The sequence below is a fragment of the Bos grunniens genome, chromosome 4 (assembly GCF_055505025.1).
Source record: "Bos grunniens cultivar Pamir isolate PY7600 chromosome 4, Bosgru_T2T1.0, whole genome shotgun sequence".
NCBI lineage: Eukaryota > Metazoa > Chordata > Mammalia > Artiodactyla > Bovidae > Bos > Bos grunniens.
The window spans coordinates 1,187,076-1,207,220 of NC_141168.1; the positions used below are offsets into that span (position 1 = coordinate 1,187,076).

Below are 20,145 nucleotides of genomic sequence, written 5' to 3' on the forward strand. Positions count from 1 at the left end.
AGGACGAAGCGTCTGGAGGAAACGCCGGCTGCCTCGCTTGGGGATGGAAGCTGAGCGCCCTGCCTCCCCACGTGCAAGGCAGAGCACCAAGCCGCATGACTGCTCTGTGAGCTGGAGCCCCGCTCCCTCGGGTAAGGAGCCCACACCGTGCTCTGACTGACCAGAGCCGTGTGAGTGCCATGCAGGCTCTGACGCCTCCGCTTCATCGGAGCCTCTGCTCAGGCTGGGAAGCCGGTTGCAGTTCGTGACCAGCCCCCAGCACGCCAGCACCCAGGCTGGCCTGGGATCACGGGGATTCCAGGCTGGGCTATAGGAAGCTGTGACATGGAAGAGGGAGCCCACGGGCCTGCCAGCCCCTCCTTTGGCAGGGGAGGCAAGGGCCTCTCATGCCCGCTCACCACCACCCTCACCCCGCTGACCGGCTGGCCCTCCTTCCAGCCTTCCTTGAGGGGGGCCCCAGCTCCAGACAGCTCCTGACCGCCTGTCTCCCCTCTAAATAGTAGCTGCCTGGGGCGAGGGGGAAGTCTGCCCCCTCTGGTCACTAATTATTGAGACACGATGGTCAAGAGGGAGAGGCAGACACGTGGACGCTTCCCAGGGCTGCCGGCCGATCCTCATAGTGAGGACAAAAGCCGTGACTGCTGAGGCTGGTCCCTGAGACGCTGGGGCTGAGAAGACCACAGTCAGGGCCCTCACGCAGACTGCAGGTCCCTGTGGAGAGTCTGAGGTTCTTGTTTGGGGCTGGACGCTCCACTGACAGCCTTTCCCCTTGAATCTGATGGAAATGACTGAGGCTGACAGCCAGGCAGAGCCGCTCGCCCAGAAGAGGGGCTGGAAGGCATGGATGTTTGGAACCACCCCCACCCCCCAAGCTGTGAGACTGTGTTTTGTGAGGAAAGAGCCTGGTCTGGACCACGGAAGTCCCTCCTCAGAGCGGGAGGAGCCACAGGGGCCTCCACTGGCCCTTGGGCCTGAGCTGCGGACCATTCAGGGTAGCAGGGTGAGCCCTGGGGAGCGGGCTGAGTCGAGGGGCAGGTCCCTCCCAGGGACATGGGGGCCAGTGGGGCATCGAGGCTGCCGCAGGACTGGGGACCTGGCATGGAGCCCAAGGGCGTGGCGGGCACTGGAAGGTCAGGCCTCTCCTGTGGTTCTGTCTGGGGTTCAGCATGGCCAGGGAAGGGGAGGACCCAGGCACAATGAGGTCACACATCTGTGCACACACAACAGTATATGCGTCAGGAATAGGGGACCCTCACCAAAGCCATCCGATGGGGTCGTTACTAATCCTAACCATAAATGGGAGACTCTGACTCCGGGCCCCCAGGGTTGAGCAGGCAGAACCCTCCTCCTGTCAGGAGTGGAGCCCTGTGCAGGGCGGACCCAAAGCCCGCAGTCAGGGTCAGATCATGCTTCTGGACTCCTGAAACTTTGGAGTCCTTGCCCTATGGGGGTCATGATTCCAGGCTGTTGGGTGTGTTTAATAACTGCTAGTTGAGTTGAGATGGACAATTATCACTTTCCAGACTTGTGCCTTTATCTTCCAGATGCGTCTGGACTGGCCAAATAGTCTCCGAGTGACAGGCAGGCCCCAGGACAGTCAGACGGGAATGAAACGGGACCGAAACCGCAGAGCATGACTAGGCGTTTCTAAGTGGGGAGGCTGACCTTTGGGGTTCGTGACCACTGTGTGCAGAGAGGCCGGGCTGGCTCCCTTGCCCCGATCCCCCTCCTGGGCCTGGATGCTGTCTTCTGTTGGCTTGTTTATGTTTCGTCAGTTTTAAGGACAGAGATCTTGGAAAACTCCATGATTCTTACTGAAGTAAATGAAAAGGAAAAGCTGGGGAGGATGTCACGGCCGCAGTGACGCCGGCTGTGTGTGTCTCCTCAGGCCCCGCCTCCCAAGACGCCCTGGAGCCTCCGCAGGCCCCGCCTCCCAGGACTCCCTGGGGTCTCTCAGGCCCCGCCTCCCAGGACTCCCTGGGGTCTCTCAGGCCCCGCCTCCCAGGGCGCCCTCGGGTCTCTCAGGCCCCGCCTCCCAGGACGCCCTGGAGCCTCTGCAGGCCCCGCCTCCCAGGGCTCCCTGGGGTCTTTCAGGCCCCGCCTCCCAGGGCTCCCCGGAGTCTCCTCAGGCCCCACCCCCATGATTCCCTGGCGCCTCCCCAGGCCCCGCCCCCAGGGCTCTCTGGGGTCTCCCTGGCCCCTCTCTCAGGACGCCCTGGCCCCGCCCCCTCATGTGTGCGGGTTGGGCTGGGAAGGGAGGGCTGTTCTTGGCTGGAAGCGGTGGTCCTCTAGGCGGGCAGGTGATTGAAATGGCATCTGCCCTCTTTGTTGAGCGTTTCCGGAGCCTGGAGGTTTCCTGCTGCGCTGTCTCTTTAGCAGTCCCCAGTCCTGCGTGGGTACAACATGGAAATTACTTTTCTGAAAGGAAAAGAAAATTGACACCCGCAGTGAGCATGTCAGCTCTGCCAGAGCGTCGGGCCGGGCTTGTGGGTCTGGTGGCTGCTCAGATGCTAATATTTTTTAATGTCAAGTCGTACCACCTAGAAAAAAGTCTATTTTCCTCTACGTCCTTGGACTTAACCTGGACTGCTGCACTGATATGGGAAACCTGCTCTTCAGAGAAATCTGAATCTATTTAAGTGTGATGGAAAATCTTGCGAGCCGCCTGTAATACATTGTGGGAAAATGAGTGCGCTGGCCGTCGGAAAGTGGTCCCTGTGATACGCGGCCCGTTGGAAGCACATGGCGACGATCAATGATCGGGGTCAGAGCCGAGAGCAGGGGGAGGAGGGGCCGAGAGTCAGCCCCGCGGCCCGTGGGAGGGCGCCCTGCCCTCCTGGGCGCTGCGGCTCCTCCACCGGGAGCTGCTGACTCCTTGGCTGTTTATCTCCTTCAAGGAGCCTGTGTGGCAGATACAGGGCTTTCCAGTGCTTCCTAAGTGAAGACGTCCCGGGGTCGTTTTATTTGGTGTTCATTCCTAACACTTAGGTGTTTGCAGTGATCAAGCCTAGACTCTGGAGACACCTGCACGATTGTTTGGAAACCATAGGGCCCTGATCAGCCGTGACCCCCGGGTCCCCAGGCTCCTGGTGTGGCTTGGCCTCGGTCTCGCCTCCCGCCTAAGCCCGGCTGGGATGAGAACTGAGCCTGCCTCCACAGGTGTCTTCCAGGGGAAGTCGAGTCTGGCTTTTATTTTAGCTTCTCTGTGTTAATGTGTGTGGAGAACCTCACACTGTGAACCACGACTTCACCAGGACTGAGTGGACACGGGGCTGTGAGGTTCTGCTGGTGGACCTGGATCCTGCCTCTGCTGGACAGCTCAGCATCCCACCCAAACTGCCCCTGCAACTCCTGCCTCCACACCCCACATGGGCCAGCACTCAGGATCAGCTGCAGACCCTGCTTACTCCTTAGCACAGCCCGCCCTCTTCTTGTTGAAAGAGGGTCCTCCCCCAGTACTTTACTGTTTTTTTAGTGTAACGTAACACTGTGTTTTATTTTCATTGCTCTCCTCTTTAGAATCGCTTTCTTGCGGCAGTGATGCTGGTTTTCACTAGCAACAGTGGTATGCACTTTTCCTACAGTCCTAATGTGTTCAATTAAAGAGAAGCCATCGTGCACGCGGTAGCTCAGGGGGCGGGTGAGAGGCCTGAGGAGCAGGGTCCACAGGTTTATTCTGTTTATTCTCAACACCCACCTGGAGGCTCCTGTGTGCCCGGTCAGTGTGCCGTGACCACAGGCATCTCTGTGGGCTTCCGTCTCTGCGTTCATAGAATGAAGGGATTGGATGCGTGGGCCGCTTGGGCCTTTATCTGCTCCGGAGTCCCATGATTTTAAAGACTCTAAAGCTAGAGATGTTCCAGTTCTGCCCGAGGCCTCGTGGTAGAAACTGCAAGCTGCTCAACAGGTGATAACGAGTCAAATGGTTCAGCCTCCCCAGCTCAGTGGCTCCTGGCTGTGGATGAGGTAGTCTCATGGCTCCTCATGTGCTCGTCTCCCATGCAGGTACGCTCACCCCTCCTGTCGGTGCTGGAGTCCGTGGTCACATTTCCAGGAGGGGCCTCATCCACGGGGGCTCAGGAGTCGCCCTCCCTGAGGGACCTGGTGGGATGGCTGGCTGGCTCTTCTGCTCCCAGTATCTGGGCTCAGGGCTTGTTACTTACATGTCTCCCAGGACTTTGCTCAGGAGGGAAGCTGGCTTGCAACACGTAGAAGACACACTTGCTGTGTCCCACACAGAAGGAATAATTAAAAAGAGCAGCAGAAGGATGGAGCCTTCGAGACCACAGTGATGGATCTGAGGGTGGTTGAGTCTTCAATACTATACATATTCCTCTCCGGCCAAGGCCTTCCATGGCATCACGGCATTTCTCGTCTCTAATCACTAGTGCTATATGGCAGTATCCTTTATTTCTTTCCCATTTTGAGTGACACAGTGTGATATGTCTAATGACAACTAGAACAAATTCTGGTAATGAGGTCACCTTGGGCCTGTATGACTGTCTGACTGCTGTTTTCCATAGAAATTATTTGTGAAAGCACCCCACGTGCTCAGAATAACTTCCTCTACATAAGTGTGGGTGTCGACAGGCAGATACGGTAAAACTCGCAAGATACAAATGGCTTGCTTTGGCCTCTCCAGTTTAGAGTGTAAATTGGTCTGTAATGAGACAGCTTCTGCTTTCATCGAAAGGAAAGAGTGATTGGTTGTGATTAAGTTATTTAGTGTCCTTTAGATGCAGGCTTCTTATGCAGGATGTACTGAGTGGTTTAAATGTCAATTGGGCCCAGAACATCTTATTAATTTTTTAAGAGGGAGTTTTTAGTGAGCACATGCCATGCTTCCAGAATTCTGGCAAGAACTGTAGTCTCGATGGGGGTCTGGTGGGGACAGAAGGAGGCCGTGGGGACCTGGGGAGAGGGGCAGGACTTGGGGAAGGAGGGGGGTGCGCGCAGAGGGTGCTGTGGGCCAGGACCGAGCAGAACACAGGCTGGGGGATGGGCACTGTGAGGAGCCACGGCAGGTCCCAAGGCTCGAGCTGGGAAGGTGGAGTATGCCTGGGGCCGGGCGTTGCCCTGCAGACACGAGTACTGTAGTTGCCACATTGTGCGGCAGGTATGTGGGGCACGTGGCACCACTCGAGGCGGGGGGACCGGCCTGTAGAGGGGCTGCTCGGAGGCCAGAGTCACGGCGAAGGTGTCAGGAGGACCCTGCTGCTCCCTCCCCAAGCTGGACGCCGCGTGCAGGGTGACGAGGGAGCGCAGGCTGTGCACGGACGCCACTGCTGACGCCGGCTCCACAGCTCCCTTTGTGCGGGGCCACGCAGGTGCCTGCAAACCAGCTGAGTTCTAATCCCGAGGGCCAGGCAGCACCTGCTGAGCACCCGACCGCTCTCACGACCCGGGACACGTCTCATCCTCACCGTGTAAATCGCCCGTCAGGGCCCAGGGCCACACGGAGGTGATCAGGGCATCGGTCAGCCAGGTCTGCCTGCAGACACTCACAAATATGGGCATCTCGCCCCTGCACACACACGTGTGCAGCACGGACACACGTATGCCCACCATGGACACATGCACACACGTGCACATGCTGGCTGCCGTCCCTGCTGGACGCAGGCCCACCGGGGACTGTGAGGCCGTGGCTGGAGGCCCTCTGCGCGGCGGAAGGTGGAGCGTGCATGAACGGGCACATCCTTTGAAATCACGTTTCAGTCTCTCCTGTGTCAGGCTCGTGAGAACACCGCTTGCTCTCCAGTCTCCCGAGTGTGACTCGCAGGTCTGGGTGAGGCGGCAGTTTGCATTTCTAACTGATCCCAGGTGATGCCTGTTGGGAGGCTATACTCGGATTACTTCTGCCTCCCAATAGGCATCACTTGTGAAACCTGTGAAGAACCGCTTCACTTGATCAGGGAGCTTGAGGTCTTCAGATCGTAACTGTGCCATTCCGAAAGTGTTGTCCGTTAATCAGCTTGGTCTCTGGCCACTTGTAACAGCCAAGGCGGTTCTGGAGCAAGCCCTGCTGATGCAACAGACATAGGTGCTGAGAAGTTACGAGCCAGAAGGACTTTAGAACATTGGATCGTTAAGTCACTTGGTGTACTGATTTTGTTTAATTTTAAAACTGAATTATTAAAAAATAAAGAAATAGAAGGACTTCCTGGTTAAGTCAAAGGGAAAAACTCCTTTTAACACAGAAAATTATTATTTTTAGAAAAAAATTATTGTTTTTTTAAAATCTTCTCCTTTATCCATGATTGGAGTCAGATTTCTTTCTGTGTTAAAGTTTGCAAGCTGAGTTTATTCCAGTGAGTTCCGTCTGTGCTGAAGTAGAGTTCCACCACCCACTTTCCACCAGCACAGGGCGGCCTTGGAGGCGCCCTGCCACACCTCTGTCTGCAGGGCCTCCTTGGAATCTCTGTGGGGCTCTTGCAGGACGTGAGGTCACTCCTTGGGTAAAGTCTGTTTATCCAGTGGATGTTGGCATATGTTTTCTGCGTGTTCCTGATCCATACATTTTGCCTGAGGACTGTGCCGTGGGGAGGCTGGGGGTCAGGGGCGTGCATGGGGGCCTGGGATTAAGTGGCTTTCCATGACCCCGAGGATGTTAGCATATCTTTTCCCACCTTTTGAGCCAACTCTAGTCGTTCAAACATCTTCATCTGTGTTATTTGTACAGATTCAGAAGAGAACGCCTTCACTCTCCCTTTTCAACCCAAAAGCCCAGGGTAGAAGTTACTGTTTTTAAAACACCTTCTATTTTATCTATGACTAGAGTCAGAACTTTGTGTGTTTAAAATGGCTTAGCTGATTTGTTGACCTCAGGAGGGCAGATGCTGGCTGCTTGTGCCATTGCCTTGCTCTCAGCTCCTCCATGGAAGGGAACCTCCCCGACACCTGGGGCCACTGCAGGCTAAGTGCTGACCCTGCATGGGACCGAAGATCTGCTAAGCCGGATGGTTCTGGCTCAGAGTTGCTTGGGAGTCTAGCTGTGCCTGAGGGCTTGACTAGGGCCACTTCTGAAGTGACCCCTTCACACACCTGTCGGCTGAAGGCCTCAGTTCCTCACTGCACAAACCTCTCTGAGGCATGTCCATGGCAGAGCGCTGGCTGCCCCCGGGGCAAGTGATCCCGGGTGTAGAGAGCCAGCAGGCAGTCACAGCACCTTGGAGACCGAGTCTTGTCCATTTTATTCTATTTGCTGGACATGGATTTTTAGATCCAGGTCACCTTCCACAAGAGGGGAGTTTGGCTTCTCCTCTTGAAGGGTGCAGCATTGAGCAGTTTGCGGACATCATAGAAACACCACACATACTGATAATAAATCAAGGAACTAAAAACATAGTGCTCCTCTGCAGCGAGTTACCTGGGATAAGGTGCTGGCTTTTCTATGTGGTGAGCAAGTAATCTTAGACAAGCTTCCTCAGTTTCTCCACCTACAGAACAGTTAAAATAGCACCTCCTTCACAGGATTCTGATGAGTGAAATATGACGTGAACACTTAAGGTAATAACTAGTACATAGCAAACACTCCGCAGGACAGTGTTGCTGCTGACATCGTCATCACCACCATCACCACGATCACATCAGCGTCGCCATCCCACCATCACTATCGTAACCACCATCTCGATCAACACACCATCCCCACCACCACCACCATTAATATCATCACCTCACCGGCATCAATCACTGTCGTCGCCCCCACCACTCTCACCAGCATCAGCAGTACTATATCCTTTGTTATTACTGCTTCAGCCACAGTCACGCAAAGAGTGTTTTCTCTGATGTTTGAAATTCTAGAGTGGTGGTTTTTCCAGAGAAAACCATGGAATAAGGATAGTATTTTTTAAACTATACTATATAGTTAACATGTCTTTCTATTGGGAATTTTTTCCCTGCTAAATTAAATAATGGACATCCCTGGTGGCTCAGATGGTAAAGCGTCTGTCTACAATGCGGGGGACCCGGGTTCGATCCCTGGGTTGGGAAGATCCAGCCCTTCATTCTTTGAGTATTTCAAATATTTAATTTTTTTCCTTTTTCTTTGTTATCCATTCAACACACACTCATTAACCACCTACTGTGTACGGAGTCCTCTGTTAGATTCTGAGTGTGCAAAGAGAAATGGTTTCTTCTGCCCGGGTGCTCCCAGGGCCACGGGGTGATAAACACGAAAGCCGGGCAGTGGGGCTGCACTAGGGGGTCGGGGTGGGGTGGCCCCAGGCACACGTGGTCCATTTTCCGGCTGTAGCAGCATCCTGGCTGAGTAAGCTTGAGGGAGCCGCTGTGCCTCCCCAACGACCAGGCCCCCTGCCTGTAACGGAGCCGAAGCTTCCAGCTTCACAGGGCACTCGTGAAGATCGGGCCGTGGCCCAGGGCGCAGGGTCAGGCCCTGCTGGGCTCTGTCCATGGTGGCCAGGCGGCAGGGGCCTGAGGAAGCACGCCGGCACCCCGAGGACGAAACGCTGCCTCACGCCCCGAGAGAAGCAGGAGGGAAGGACAGGAGGGCACAGCTGAAGAAAGGCTCAAACCGTGCCTGGTTCCGGAGGGGATCTGGGGAGGCTGAAGAACCCTCTCTGGCCCCGTAAAGTGTCAGTCCTTGAAAATGTGGACGGTGTGGTCAGCGCTCAGCCTCGAGACGTTTAGCTCTGGTTTCTGTCTTCCTGGCTTTGTGACTTTGAGGGGTTGGTTCAAGTTGCCAAAATTGATACCTTTCTGTTAGTCCCACAAACGCTATCACGGTGGGCCCGAAGGGACGGCTGCCTGGCCGGAAACTCAGACGTGCTGGCGCGCGGAGCCGTCTCGGGAGCGTGGTCCGAAATCCCCATGGGCCTGACTCCTCTTTGCTTGGGGCGGGGAGCGGATTTTGATCTGCATTGACTCGGGGGGGAGGCTTGGCCCTGAAAAGGAGGATCAAGCAAACGCGATGAGTATGACAAGTCATTGTATCGTGCACCCCTGACACGGACTGACCCTGCCAGCCTGTCCCAGTGGAGCTGCTTGAGGAGCAGGAGGGAGAGGCGTGGAGCCCCTGGCAGGGAGCCCCCGGGGCAGCCCACCCGTCCCATCATCCTCAACAGTGCGAGCAGTGAAGACTCACCCAACCATCACCACCTCTGTTTAAAAATCTGTCTGGAACTGAACCTGTGGGTGACCACGCGGGCCTCCCCTTGCCTGAGTCGCCCTGCCGGCCCCCTCCTCACCACAGCTGCATCAGTGCTTCCATGGATGGCTGTTTCTGCTGCCCCGTGGCCACCGTGCCCCACGAGATGCCCCACACCTGCCTGCCCCTCCCCTCCGCCCTCTTGTGCTCCCCAGGGCCCCGAGCCAGGTCACTGATGGCTCAGCCGCAGAGCCCCTCAGCTGGCCTGTCCTGGTTCCTGCGTCTCAAGCACACCTGCTCGTCAGCACTCTTACTTATGTCAGAACCATGTCACTATCAGAAGTAATCTTGTGCCGTTATTGGTCTGCTCCCTGGCGTCCGGAGACGCCGCTGGTGGGGAGGTCCGTGCCACCTGCCGCAGGGTCCACGCTTGGACCCAGCACCCAGAGCAGCTCCTCCCTCCTGGACTGTGCTTAATCCATGCGGCTGCGTTAATTAGTTCACTGATTAATTAGACGCCAGGGCTGCTGCCTCTGGTTCACGTCCGGGAGTCCATTTCATTTTCCGTAACCACTGACAGTTTTGATTGAAACTGTTACTGTTACTCATCACATTTACCTTTGAAATTTGGTGAAATCTGTAACAGTTTATGGCATGTCGGTGACCTTTGTCAATGACCTCTAATATAGGTCAACTCACTTTTCTTATCTGAAATCTGGTTCTGGTGATTCTGGGGCTTCAACAAAGGCATTTATGTTGCCTAGTGACTTTGAGAAACGCTCCCACCACCACACAATATAACGAGGTAAAGTGAGCGTGGATACCTCTGAAACAAAATACTCAGAGCGATTATGAATTAGGTCTGAGACCCGCTGTCTGTTATCTGGTTTAAGGGTATCTGGTTCAACTGAACACACACTTACGAGGGGCTTGAGTCAATTTGGGCTCCCCAGGTGGCGCTCGTGTGAAGAACCCGCCTGAGCGTTCAGGGCTTCTCCCAGATGGTCTGGAAGACGTGGCGAGGAGGCAGCTGCCTGGGGACAGGGCTCCTCGGGCTCTGTCAGAGGTGACCATGCATGGCAGAGCCAGGAGAGGGCAGGGTTTGCAGCGTCGCCAGGAGGGGGGCCCCAGCACTGGACACAGACTCCCGGCCGGGACTCTCAGAGATCTGGGAGGAGGGGGAAGCTGATGGGGAGGTCAGAGTGCGGCGGCCTGAGTATGGAGATGCAGGGCGAGGGAGGAGACGGCGGGCTCAGGGACTGGAGGCCTCCGCCGGGGCGGGGCGGGGCGGGGCGGGGGCAAGGGTGTGCGGGAAAGCGCGGCACGCGCTGGCCGGCGGCTTTGTCCGTCGGCTCCGGGCTCAGCCTCGAAGAGCTGAGGCATGCTTGGCTTGTCCCCGGCGCCTCCGAGCGTACCTGTCGGCACTAGAAAGACAGCCACGTGAACCCGCAGGGAGAGTGGGAGATGGGCTGACTTCTTGTGAGGGCGGTGTCCGTTTGTGGGACCCTCCCCCAACCACACCGTTGCGCCCGGCCTCGGCCCGTGCGCGCCCCTCCCACCACCCGGACGGCCAGATGCCCATCACGGCGGAGAACGCGGTGCTCCCGCATGCGGCGGCTGCACTTTATCCCCTGGAAATTGACAACTTAACCTTAAGTGGCAAAGAAGGTTTTTTCCTGTACCTCGCTCTAAGTTTGCGTGTGAATCTCTGCCTTCCCATATGTCACGCACGTATACCGTGTCTCTTTGCGAATCAGACTCTTGTATTTGACTGGAGTATTTAACGCACATTTTAAAACCGCATCTGTGCCTCGTAGGCAGTTAAAACGTAAGAGTCCAGGAAGAGATGTTTCGGTCTGCAGCCCCCACCCCCTGGGAGTTCGGTCCAGGGTCAGTGTGGCTGCGGTGGTGAAGGTGAGGGGAGGGCTGTGCTTCTTTGCTCCCCGATTTCCTTCTCCACTGGCTCAGGATCTGCGTCTCAATCAGCGTGAGCAGGCAGCGCGCTCGCTCTGGAGGCACCGTGACACTGACTACCCGCTCCGGTTAATTGACGCGGGGTGGCGGGGGACGTGCAGGAGTGCCTGCGAGCTTCCATTTGCACCAGGCGAGTCGGCTGTGATTAATGTTATCGTAGGAAATATCAAAGGAATTAATAATGATTAGGCCATTACTTCCAAGTGGTGCTGGAAACTCAGAGATCTTTACTCATTACCACAAGAGCTTTCGGAAGATCCACCAGCTCAGTGTCCTCACTGAGCACCCTGAGCTGGAGTGGAGCCAGCCCCCAGACCTGCCCGCCAGCGTTTGCTGTTCCTTTTTCTTCCAGAAGTATTCAAATTTGAGGTCGTGATGGGTCAGAAGAAGGACTTGAAGTGTTTTGAAGGGTTAATGCTTCAAAAATTCACTTATTCATTTCCAAACATATTAAGTACCAATACAAGCCTTTACTGTGCACGAGGCGAGGCCCCACATTAGGTATTCGGGGGGAGGCAGAATTGAACGTGACGTGGCCCCTTTTCTTGGGGACCAGGGAGGAAACACTGCACACACGGATAAGGGAGGACTGCGTGGTGCAGAAGCTGAGATGGATACGCCCTGGGGGGGGACCAGGGTGACCCCTGGGGAGGGGGACCAGGGTGACCCCTGGGGCCGTCTCCAGGGCCTCCAGGACAGAAGAAACTCCTTCGGACCCCAGGTGGAGGGGTCACCAGGCAGAGGAGCCCGGGGGCCTGCAGTCTGGTGCCTTCAGACAGGAGAACTGGGTGAGGCCTGGGAAGGCCCTGGCATAGCAGAGCAGCCGGGACGGACAGGGGGTCCTGCTCTGTGGAGGCCGCGGGGCCGCCATGGGCACCGAGCCGCAGGCCCTGTGAGTCGGGGTGGAATCCACGGGGCCAGTGCTGGGGGCATCGCGCGGTGCCTCACCATGCAGCGCCCCCCAGCCAGGCTCCAAGGGGCTGTGCCAGGGCCATAGGGCTGCTGTCCCGGGCCGGCCTGGGGCACGAGCAGCATCTGAACCCGCTGGGCGGGCTGGGGCAGGGCAGCCTGGCCCCGACCTGGGTGACAAGGCGCTGCCCGGGAACTGGGGGCCGCAGGCCAATGTGACTCCACCCGCTTGCTGGCCCAGCCCTCCTGGCGCTTGGCCCTCCTCCTCCTCCTCCTGACATCACGGCCTTGGACAGGACTGGAGACGGGACCCGCCAGCCCAGCCCGGGTGCCCTTCTCCTCTGGGTGGTTGGGTGGGACGCTGGCCCGACGGCCCGGAGCTGGCCTGACGTGTGTCCCTGTAATGCTGTTCCCGAGTATGGTCAGCCGTCAGAGGCGGAGGGAGGAGGGGGTGAGCGCGCTGGAGCCTTCCACTTGGAAACTAGATCCCCACTGAGCATTCCTGCACTGCCGTGCTGCCTGGGCCCCGCCCGCCCCGCCTCCTGCCCGGTCCTCCTCCTTGGCCTCTCCTGTGTCCCTTCCGGGCCCGCTCCCTCCGGCCCCCACCCCTCCCAGGGCCGCAGTCACTGCCCTCCAGACCTGGTCCTCCAGCCCCTCGCTGCCTTCGAGCTCTGGGCCGTTTGTGACCCGTTCCCTTGGGGCCTTCTTGCTGTCTGCTCCACCAGCCTGGACCCAGACCACCTGGGGGCCGCTCCCGAACCCCCCCTACCCCTCCCGTCGGCGCCCAGGATTCAGCCCACATTCTCAAAGCTTCCTTCCAGGCCTCGTCTCTATTCATACTCCCTTGTTTCCATGGTGATCACCAGGTCCCTGGGGTCCCTCTGATGAAGCTGTGGTCCCGTCCGCCCTGCTCAGGCAGGCCTTCCTGCTGAGACTCTGCTTCGGTCCCAAACAGGCCCAGGATGCAGAGTGGGACCTGGCAGGGTTGGGGGGGTACAGCCCCCATGCACCTCTTCTTGGGGGAGGGGGGAGACTCATTATTTAGCCTGTATTAAAAGATTAAACAAGAGCAGATTTAAAAGGGAAATTATTGTGTGACTTGTGGGAGCGGGTGGCCTCTTGCTCTTCTCTGCAGCTTCCTCAAGCCCGGGAGGGCAGCCGTCTGCACAGGGCAGCCCTGCGGGGTGTGGGGGCAGGGGTGTAGGGGTGCCCCCACCACTGGCTGCAGCCCTGGGGTGTGACGGGCGTGCGCTGGGGGCCCTCCTCCCACTTTGCATGTTCCTTCTTCACAACAGGCGTGGAAGCAAAATGAGTAAGGTCACATCAGAAATTCCCTTTCACAAACAAAGCAATGCCTGGCTACACCCTGCGGCCCAGGTCCTCCGTACACAGAGCTGAGAGCCTGCTGCAGGACCTGGGCCAGCCTCCATCCTCCAGGAAAGGAGAAACAGAGGTGGAGAAAGTTGACCCCGTTTTCTGAGCATGGGACGCCTCCCAGGGCGCTGACTGCCTAACCCCCAAATCACCTGGCTCGCGGCCCGGGGACACCCCCAGAAATGCAATGAGCTGGCCCCCACCCCAGCCCCCCGTGCAGCCGCCCTCCTGCTCGTAGACCCCAGAAGCCCCGGGGAGCCACGCGTTTTCTCAGGGCCCTCCTGGCAGCAAGCGCCCTGAACTGCTGTGAGTTCCGTGCTGACCATGGCCCCCTGCTGGGTCCGTTCCGCTGCTGGACAGTGGGCGCCAGCCTTTGGGGTGTGGCCGGCCCCTGCCACCCACCCGGCCTGATCATGGGCAGAACCATGCATCTCAGGACCCTCTGAGTCCCAGACAGTGTCAGGGGCTGTCGGGATGAGGGCTGGGCCTGGAATGCCAGCCTCTCATGGCTAATTTGAGATGAATAGTGAGTGAGGGGCTTCCCGGGGGCTCTGATGATAAAGAATCTGCTTGCAGTGCAGGAGACTGAGATCTCATCCCTGGGTCGGGAAGACCCCCCTGGAGAAGGGAGAGGTGCTTGGGGAACCACGGACGGTCAGGCAGCTGCTGTCCATCCACCCTTAACAGCACCAAATGGCCCGGCCGGCAGCTCAGGCCCTGGCCCCAGGCATCCTAGAGCCCCCCTCAGCTCCCGGGCCCCACCCTCCTCCCCCTCAATCTCACTCCGCAGCTCTGAGTCTTCTGGTGCCCTGGTGGCTCCTGTTTGCGGGAACTTGAAGAAGAGGCGAGTCTGAAGGTCAGTGCTCCCGTGGAGAAGGCAGCGTGCGCGCTTTCCCATTTATGTTTACCTTTATCTTTCCTGAGGATTCACCCCAAGGTGAGCCTGTCTTCCCCAAAGGAGGCCGCCCGGTGCTGTTCTCTGCTTCTGTCCCCCTCCTTTCTGCTCGCTTCCTCTCTGCACCCAGCAGCGTTGAGGCCGTAACTGACGCAGTACGTGGCGGGTGCCCGCCTGGACCGTCTGCTCGGCTGGGAGCGGCCAGCACCCTGCCCCCCGTCCGCCTCCGGTGCCTCGGCACCCCTGCCCAGCGTCCAGTTCCAGCCACTCCTCTGCCCTGTAAGGGTGTAAGTGACAGGAGTCACTCAGACACCACCACGGTTCAGTCCCCAGAAAGCGTTGCCCCCGCCCCGTCCTGGGGTGGCTGTCATGCCCCCTGTGGCCCTGAAGGTGCACGGCACGTTTGGTGATCATGCGGGAGAGAGCGCAGGCTCCTGGGGGTCGTCACCCCTGTGGGGCTGTGAGAGCCTAACCCCGTACTGTCTCACACCTGGAGGAGCTGCCGTCCACGCAGGAGCAAGCACCATGTCCAGTGACAGGCCACCAGGGGCTGCTGGGGTTGGGCAGCTGAAGGGGGGTGGGACAGGGGTCTCGAGGAGGAAAGGGCTGTGGGGTCCAGCCAGCCTGGTGACTGAGTCTCAGGCTGGTGGGAACAGAAGCAGGTTCCCATGGGGAGCGCGGTCAGCTCTGGACTTGGAGGGTGGGAGATGTCCCCAACGCCTTTGGTAACCATAAGTTTGCTTTCTATATCTGTGAGCCTGTTTTTATTTTGTAAGTAAGCTCATTTGTATCTTTTCTTTTGGATTTCACATGTAAGAGGTATCATAATGATATCTGTCTGACTTCCTCCACTTAGTATGATGATCTCTATGTCCACCCATGCACGTGGCATCACTTCATCCTTTTTCAGGGCTGAGTAATATTCCACTGCGTGTACATGCCACAGCTTTACCACTCATCTATTGGTAGACGTGCACGTTGCTTCCATGTCTTGGCTACTGTGACTAGTGCCACAGTGAAGATAGGGGTGTGTGTATTTCTTCAAATTAGAGCTTTCTCTGGATATATGCTGAGGAGAGGGATTGCAGGATCATATGGTGGTTCTGTTTTCAGTATTTTAAGGAGCTCCCATACATTCTCTATAGAGGCTGCACCAACTTACCTTCCCACTAACAGTGCAGGAGGTTCCCTCTCCTCCACACCCTCTCCAGCATTTATTACTTGTTGACTTTTTAAAACACGATGGCCATTCTCCCCGATGTGCAGTGACGCCTCCTTATGTTTTGTGACTGTGTTTCCCTGATAATGAGCGATGTTGAGCATCTTCTCATGTGTCGATGTTGATGTTTTCATGTGAACATCTATTGGCCATCTGTGTGCTTTCTTTGGAGAAGTGTCTCTTTAGGTCTTCTGCCCCCGCCCTTTTTTCTGGACTGGGTTGTTTTTTGTTGTTGTTGTTTTTGGCTTGTTTTTCAGTTGTATGAGCTGTTTGTATATTTTGGCCATTAACCCCTTGTTGGTCACATTTTTTGCAAGTATTTTCTCCCAGTCTATAGGTCATCTTTCCATTTTGTTTATGGTTTCCTTTGCTGTGCAAAATCTTACCAGTGATTACGTCCCATGTGTTTATTTTTTACTTTTATTTCGACCACTTTGGGAGACTGACCTATGAAGACACTGGTACAGGTGATGTCAAAGAACGTTTTGCCCGTGTTCTCTTTGAGGAGTTCTGTGGTGTCGCGCCTCACGTTTAGGTCTTTAAACCAGTCTGAGTTTGTTCTCCTGTCTGGTGTCAGGGAGTGTTCTAACTTCGTAGACTTACGTGCGCTGTCCAGCTGGGGAAGATTGTTTAAATGCTGACGTCCAGACCCCAGACTCGTGAATCAGCTGCAGGCAGTGGGGCCCAACGTCTGCACCCCAGATTCCCCATGAGATCCCCTGTGCGCACAGGCCAGAGCCCGGGCTGGTCTGTGTCCTCACAGACTGAGGGTGCAGAGGACACTGGCTCTGGGTCCGGGGTGGGGGGGACCCAGCACAGCACTCGGTGCTCCCCGCCCAGTGCTGGGGCGCAAGGTGAGGGAAGGCCAGGCGAGGGTGGATCGCCCACAAATGACGGTTCCCTGACTGCACCTTACAGACGCAGAGCAAAATTTATTGAGAATAGTCCTCAAAAAAGTATATATTGTTTGAACTTAACCAGGACAAACAGCATATAAATAGGATTCAGTCATAGAAATCACAGGTCATCGATGTAGCCGTCCCCGCTGTCAAGTTGGAAAGGAACACGGAGTCCCCGAGGGACTAGTATTGGTGCCCGTCTGTCCTCCTCGTGGACTTTCTCTGCTGGTGCTGAGTGAGCTCAGCTGTCAAAGGCTTCGGTTGTGAGCGTGAGAACCTGATCAAAGATCAGGCACCGGGACTCGCGCCCCAGGACGGAGCTGTTCGCAGGCGAGGTTGGGAGGAGATTCTTTATGTTTGTGGAGCACATTCCCAGAGAAAATGTGAAGTAATTAAATCCAAGCTAATGGGCTATTTAGCAACTGAACTGATGTCTTTAACACGCATCCCGTGTAATTCTTTTTAAGAACTGAATCTTAACCACAGCCACAGTGCTTAAAGAGAAATAATAAAGCTGAATCAATTCTTAATTATTTTAGCCCGAGACCAGGAGGATGCTTTCAGTAAGTGAGGTGCACAGGTCGCTCGGAGCCTCGCATCTGAGGGAGGTGGGTTCTGTGTCTCTCGTCCACTTTTCTGGGTGTAGATCCGCCTGCTTCTGCTCTTATCTGCTGCCCCCGGCCCCCGGCCGCAGTGGAGACCACGTTCCCATCTGTCATCTTGGGACGGCATATCACTTTCACTTTGCAGACGGAGGCTGGAACCTGCCTGCCCGTCCTCACACCTCACACTCAGGTGGTGGTGGGTCGCCGTCACGCGTGGTTCACCGGCCCCATGATCCACGCAGCAGGTGGGCCCCAGGCCGGACAATAACAACTCTCCTGAAATAGGGAGCCTCAGATGACCTCCATGAGTCCCCAGAGGCTGACGCTGGGACAGCTGAACTTGCCCCATGGCTCTGTAGCATTCGTTGGAAGGACTGATGCTGAATATGAAGCTCCAATTCTCTGGCCACCTGAGGTGAAGAGCTGACTCATTGGAAAAGCCCCTGATGCTGGAAAAGATTGAAAGTGGGAGGAGAAGGGAATGACACAGGATGAGATGGTTGGATGGCATCACCGACCCAACGGACGTGAGTTTGAGCAAGCTCCGGGAGTTGGCGATGGACAGGAAGCCTGGCGTGCTGCAGTCCACGGGTCGCAGAGAGTCGGACACGGCTGAGCGGCTGAACAACAACTGTCGCAGGAGCAGGGCTCAGGAACCGTGCTCCTCCAGAGGCTGACTCCCACTCCTCCCGGAGGGTCCTCCTCCTATCACGGATGTCACTGAGCTCCCGCCCTGGGCTGGACTCCAGAGAGCACAGATGACAGAGGGCTTTCAGCTCTGCGGGTGCACACTCGAGACTGCGAACACTGGGTCTTACAGTGACTCACAAACAGTGCTCATGTGGTGATTCAGTCAGCTATTTCAGTAATTTTTTGAGGAACTATTTTACACCATGGCACGTGAATTTATGTTCCCATCAGCAAGGGCTTTAATTTTTCCACATCTTTCCCCACTCTGGGCTTCCCAGGTGGTAAAGAATCCACCTGCCCTGTGGGAGACCCTGGTTCGATCCCTGGGTTAGGAAGATCTCCCAGAGAAGGGAATGGCAACCCACTCCAGTATTCTTGTCTGGGTAACCCCATGGACAGAGGAGCCTGGCGGGCTACAACTCATGGGGCCACAAAGTCAGGCACGACTGGGTGACTAACACTTTCCCTTTCCCAACTTTTTATTGTTTTCTGGGCTTTTGGGGTCATAGTTGTTGTGAGGGGGTGTCAGGTGACATCTCCTTGTGGTTTTGACTTGCATTTTGCTAATGATTGGGCTTCCCTGGTGGCTCAGAAGGTAAAGAATCTGTCTCCTGCAATGCAGGAGACCCGGGTTTGATCCCTGGGTTGGGAAGATGCCTAGAGAAAGGAACGGCAACCCACTCCAGTATTCTGGCCTGGAGAATTCCATGGACTACAGTCCATGAGGTTGCAAAGAGTCGGACACGACGGAGCGACTTTCACTTTCACTTTCAGTGGTTGGTGACGCTGAGCTTCTCTTCAAGTTTAATGACTTTGTTTTTTTTTTTCAGAAACACCATGAGGCATGTGGGATCTAATTTCCCTGACCAAGGCTTGAAACCACTCCCCTTGCAGTGAAAGCGATGACCACTTTTTATATTTTCTTGGTAGAAATATCTATTCAAATCTTTTTTCCATTTTTAAATTATTTGGTTTTCTTTTAATTGGAGGATAATTGGTTTATAAGATTGTGCTGGTTTCTACTGGAGAGGATGTGGAGAAAAGGGAAAGTGCTTGCAGTGTTGGTGGGAATGGAAATTGATACAGCCGCTAAGGAGAGCACTCTGGAGATTCCTTTAAAAAAAAACTAGGAATAAAACCACCGTATGACCAAACAGTCCCACTACTGGGCACACACCCTGAGAAAAGCAAGACTGAGAAGACACACGCACCCCAGTGCTCATCGAAACACTTTACAATAGCTAGGACAGGGAAGCCACCTCGATGTCCATTACAGATGAATGGATAGAGAAGGTGTGGTACCTATGTACAATGGAATATTACTCAGCTACAAAAAGGAATGCATGGGACTCAGTTCGAATAAGGTGGGTGAACCTAGAGCCTATTGTACAGAGTGAAGTAAGTCAGAAAAAGGAAAATAATATATTAGCACAATATATATGGGACCTAGAAAGATGGCACTGGTGACTCTATCAGCAGGGCAGCCGTGGAGACGCAGACGATAGAGGAGAGCCTTGTGGACACGGGGGAGGAAGGGGAGGGCAGGGCGAACTGAGAAAGGCGCTGAAGCATAGACAGTTACCACGTGTCGACTGGACAGCCAGTGGGAATTTGCTGTACAGTTCAGGGAGCTCAAACCTGGTGCTTTGTGACAAGCTAGAGGGGTGGGAAGGGGTGGGAGATGGGAGGGAGGTTCAAGAGAGAGGGAACATATGTGTACCTGTGGACAATTCATGTAGGTATATAGAGATTATTTGTTTTTTTAAATTATTCTGTATTGAGGCTGAGAGTTCTCTGTATATTCCATAGGATTAATCCTTTACAAAATAGGTGATTTGGAAGTAGTTCTCCCATTCTGTGGGTTGCCTTTTCACTTTCTGGATGGTGTCCTTTGATGCACAGAAGTTTTAATTTTGGTGAAGTCCAGTTTACTCTTTTCTTTCTTTGTTGCCTGTGCTTTTGATGCATATCCAAGAAACCACTGCAGAGTCCCGTGTCAAGAAGATCTCCTCCTGTTTCCTTCTAAGCTTTGCGGATTTACCTCTTGTAGCTGGGTCTTTGGCCCGTTGTGCTCCGCTTTGTAGATTATGCGAGACACAGGTTCAGCTTTCTCCTTCTGCGTGGTGGATATCAAGTTGTCCCAGCACCATCTGTTGAAAAGACTGTCCTTTCTCCAGTGAATGGTCTTGGCACACTTGTCAAAGTTGTTTGATCCTACATGAGAGAGAGAAATTCCGGGCTCTCTACTTTATCCCATTGTTCCGTGTTTCTGTCTTTACTTCAGGGTCACGTCGCTTTGATTACTGGCTTTTGAAGCCAGGAAGTCTGAGTCCTCCAGATTTGTTATCCTCTTCCAGGTTAGTTTTGGCTATCTGAGAGTTTTGAGAGTCCATATAAACCTTGGGATGGACTTTTCCTAAATGGAGCACTGCAAAACGTGGGTGCGCTGGAGAGACTGGGTTCCCACAGGGCATACT

General features: G+C 55.4%; 1 protein-coding gene and 1 long non-coding RNA gene across 4 annotated transcripts in view; one reads left to right on the forward strand and one right to left on the reverse strand.

Annotated features, from left to right (window-relative positions):
- PTPRN2 (protein tyrosine phosphatase receptor type N2) overlaps nt 1-20,145 on the forward strand; it is a 607,146-nt gene that overhangs the window by 305,388 nt on the left and 281,613 nt on the right. The window contains exon 1 of one of the 3 annotated variants that reach the window (XM_086394676.1): nt 3,960-4,005. The exons of the other annotated variants lie outside the window; for them this stretch is intronic. Within the exon in view, the coding sequence (XP_086250802.1) occupies nt 3,975-4,005 (31 nt within the window). The 5' untranslated portion in view covers nt 3,960-3,974. Of the gene's footprint in view, nt 1-3,959; nt 4,006-20,145 lie in introns of those variants that run through there. 3 annotated transcript variants of the gene reach the window in all.
- LOC147373364 (uncharacterized) lies at nt 8,007-10,603 on the reverse strand. Its single transcript, XR_015161827.1, has 2 exons — nt 10,027-10,603; nt 8,007-8,900 (listed from the first exon to the last, which is right to left on the reverse strand). It is a non-coding gene; the product is annotated as an uncharacterized LOC147373364 (long non-coding RNA).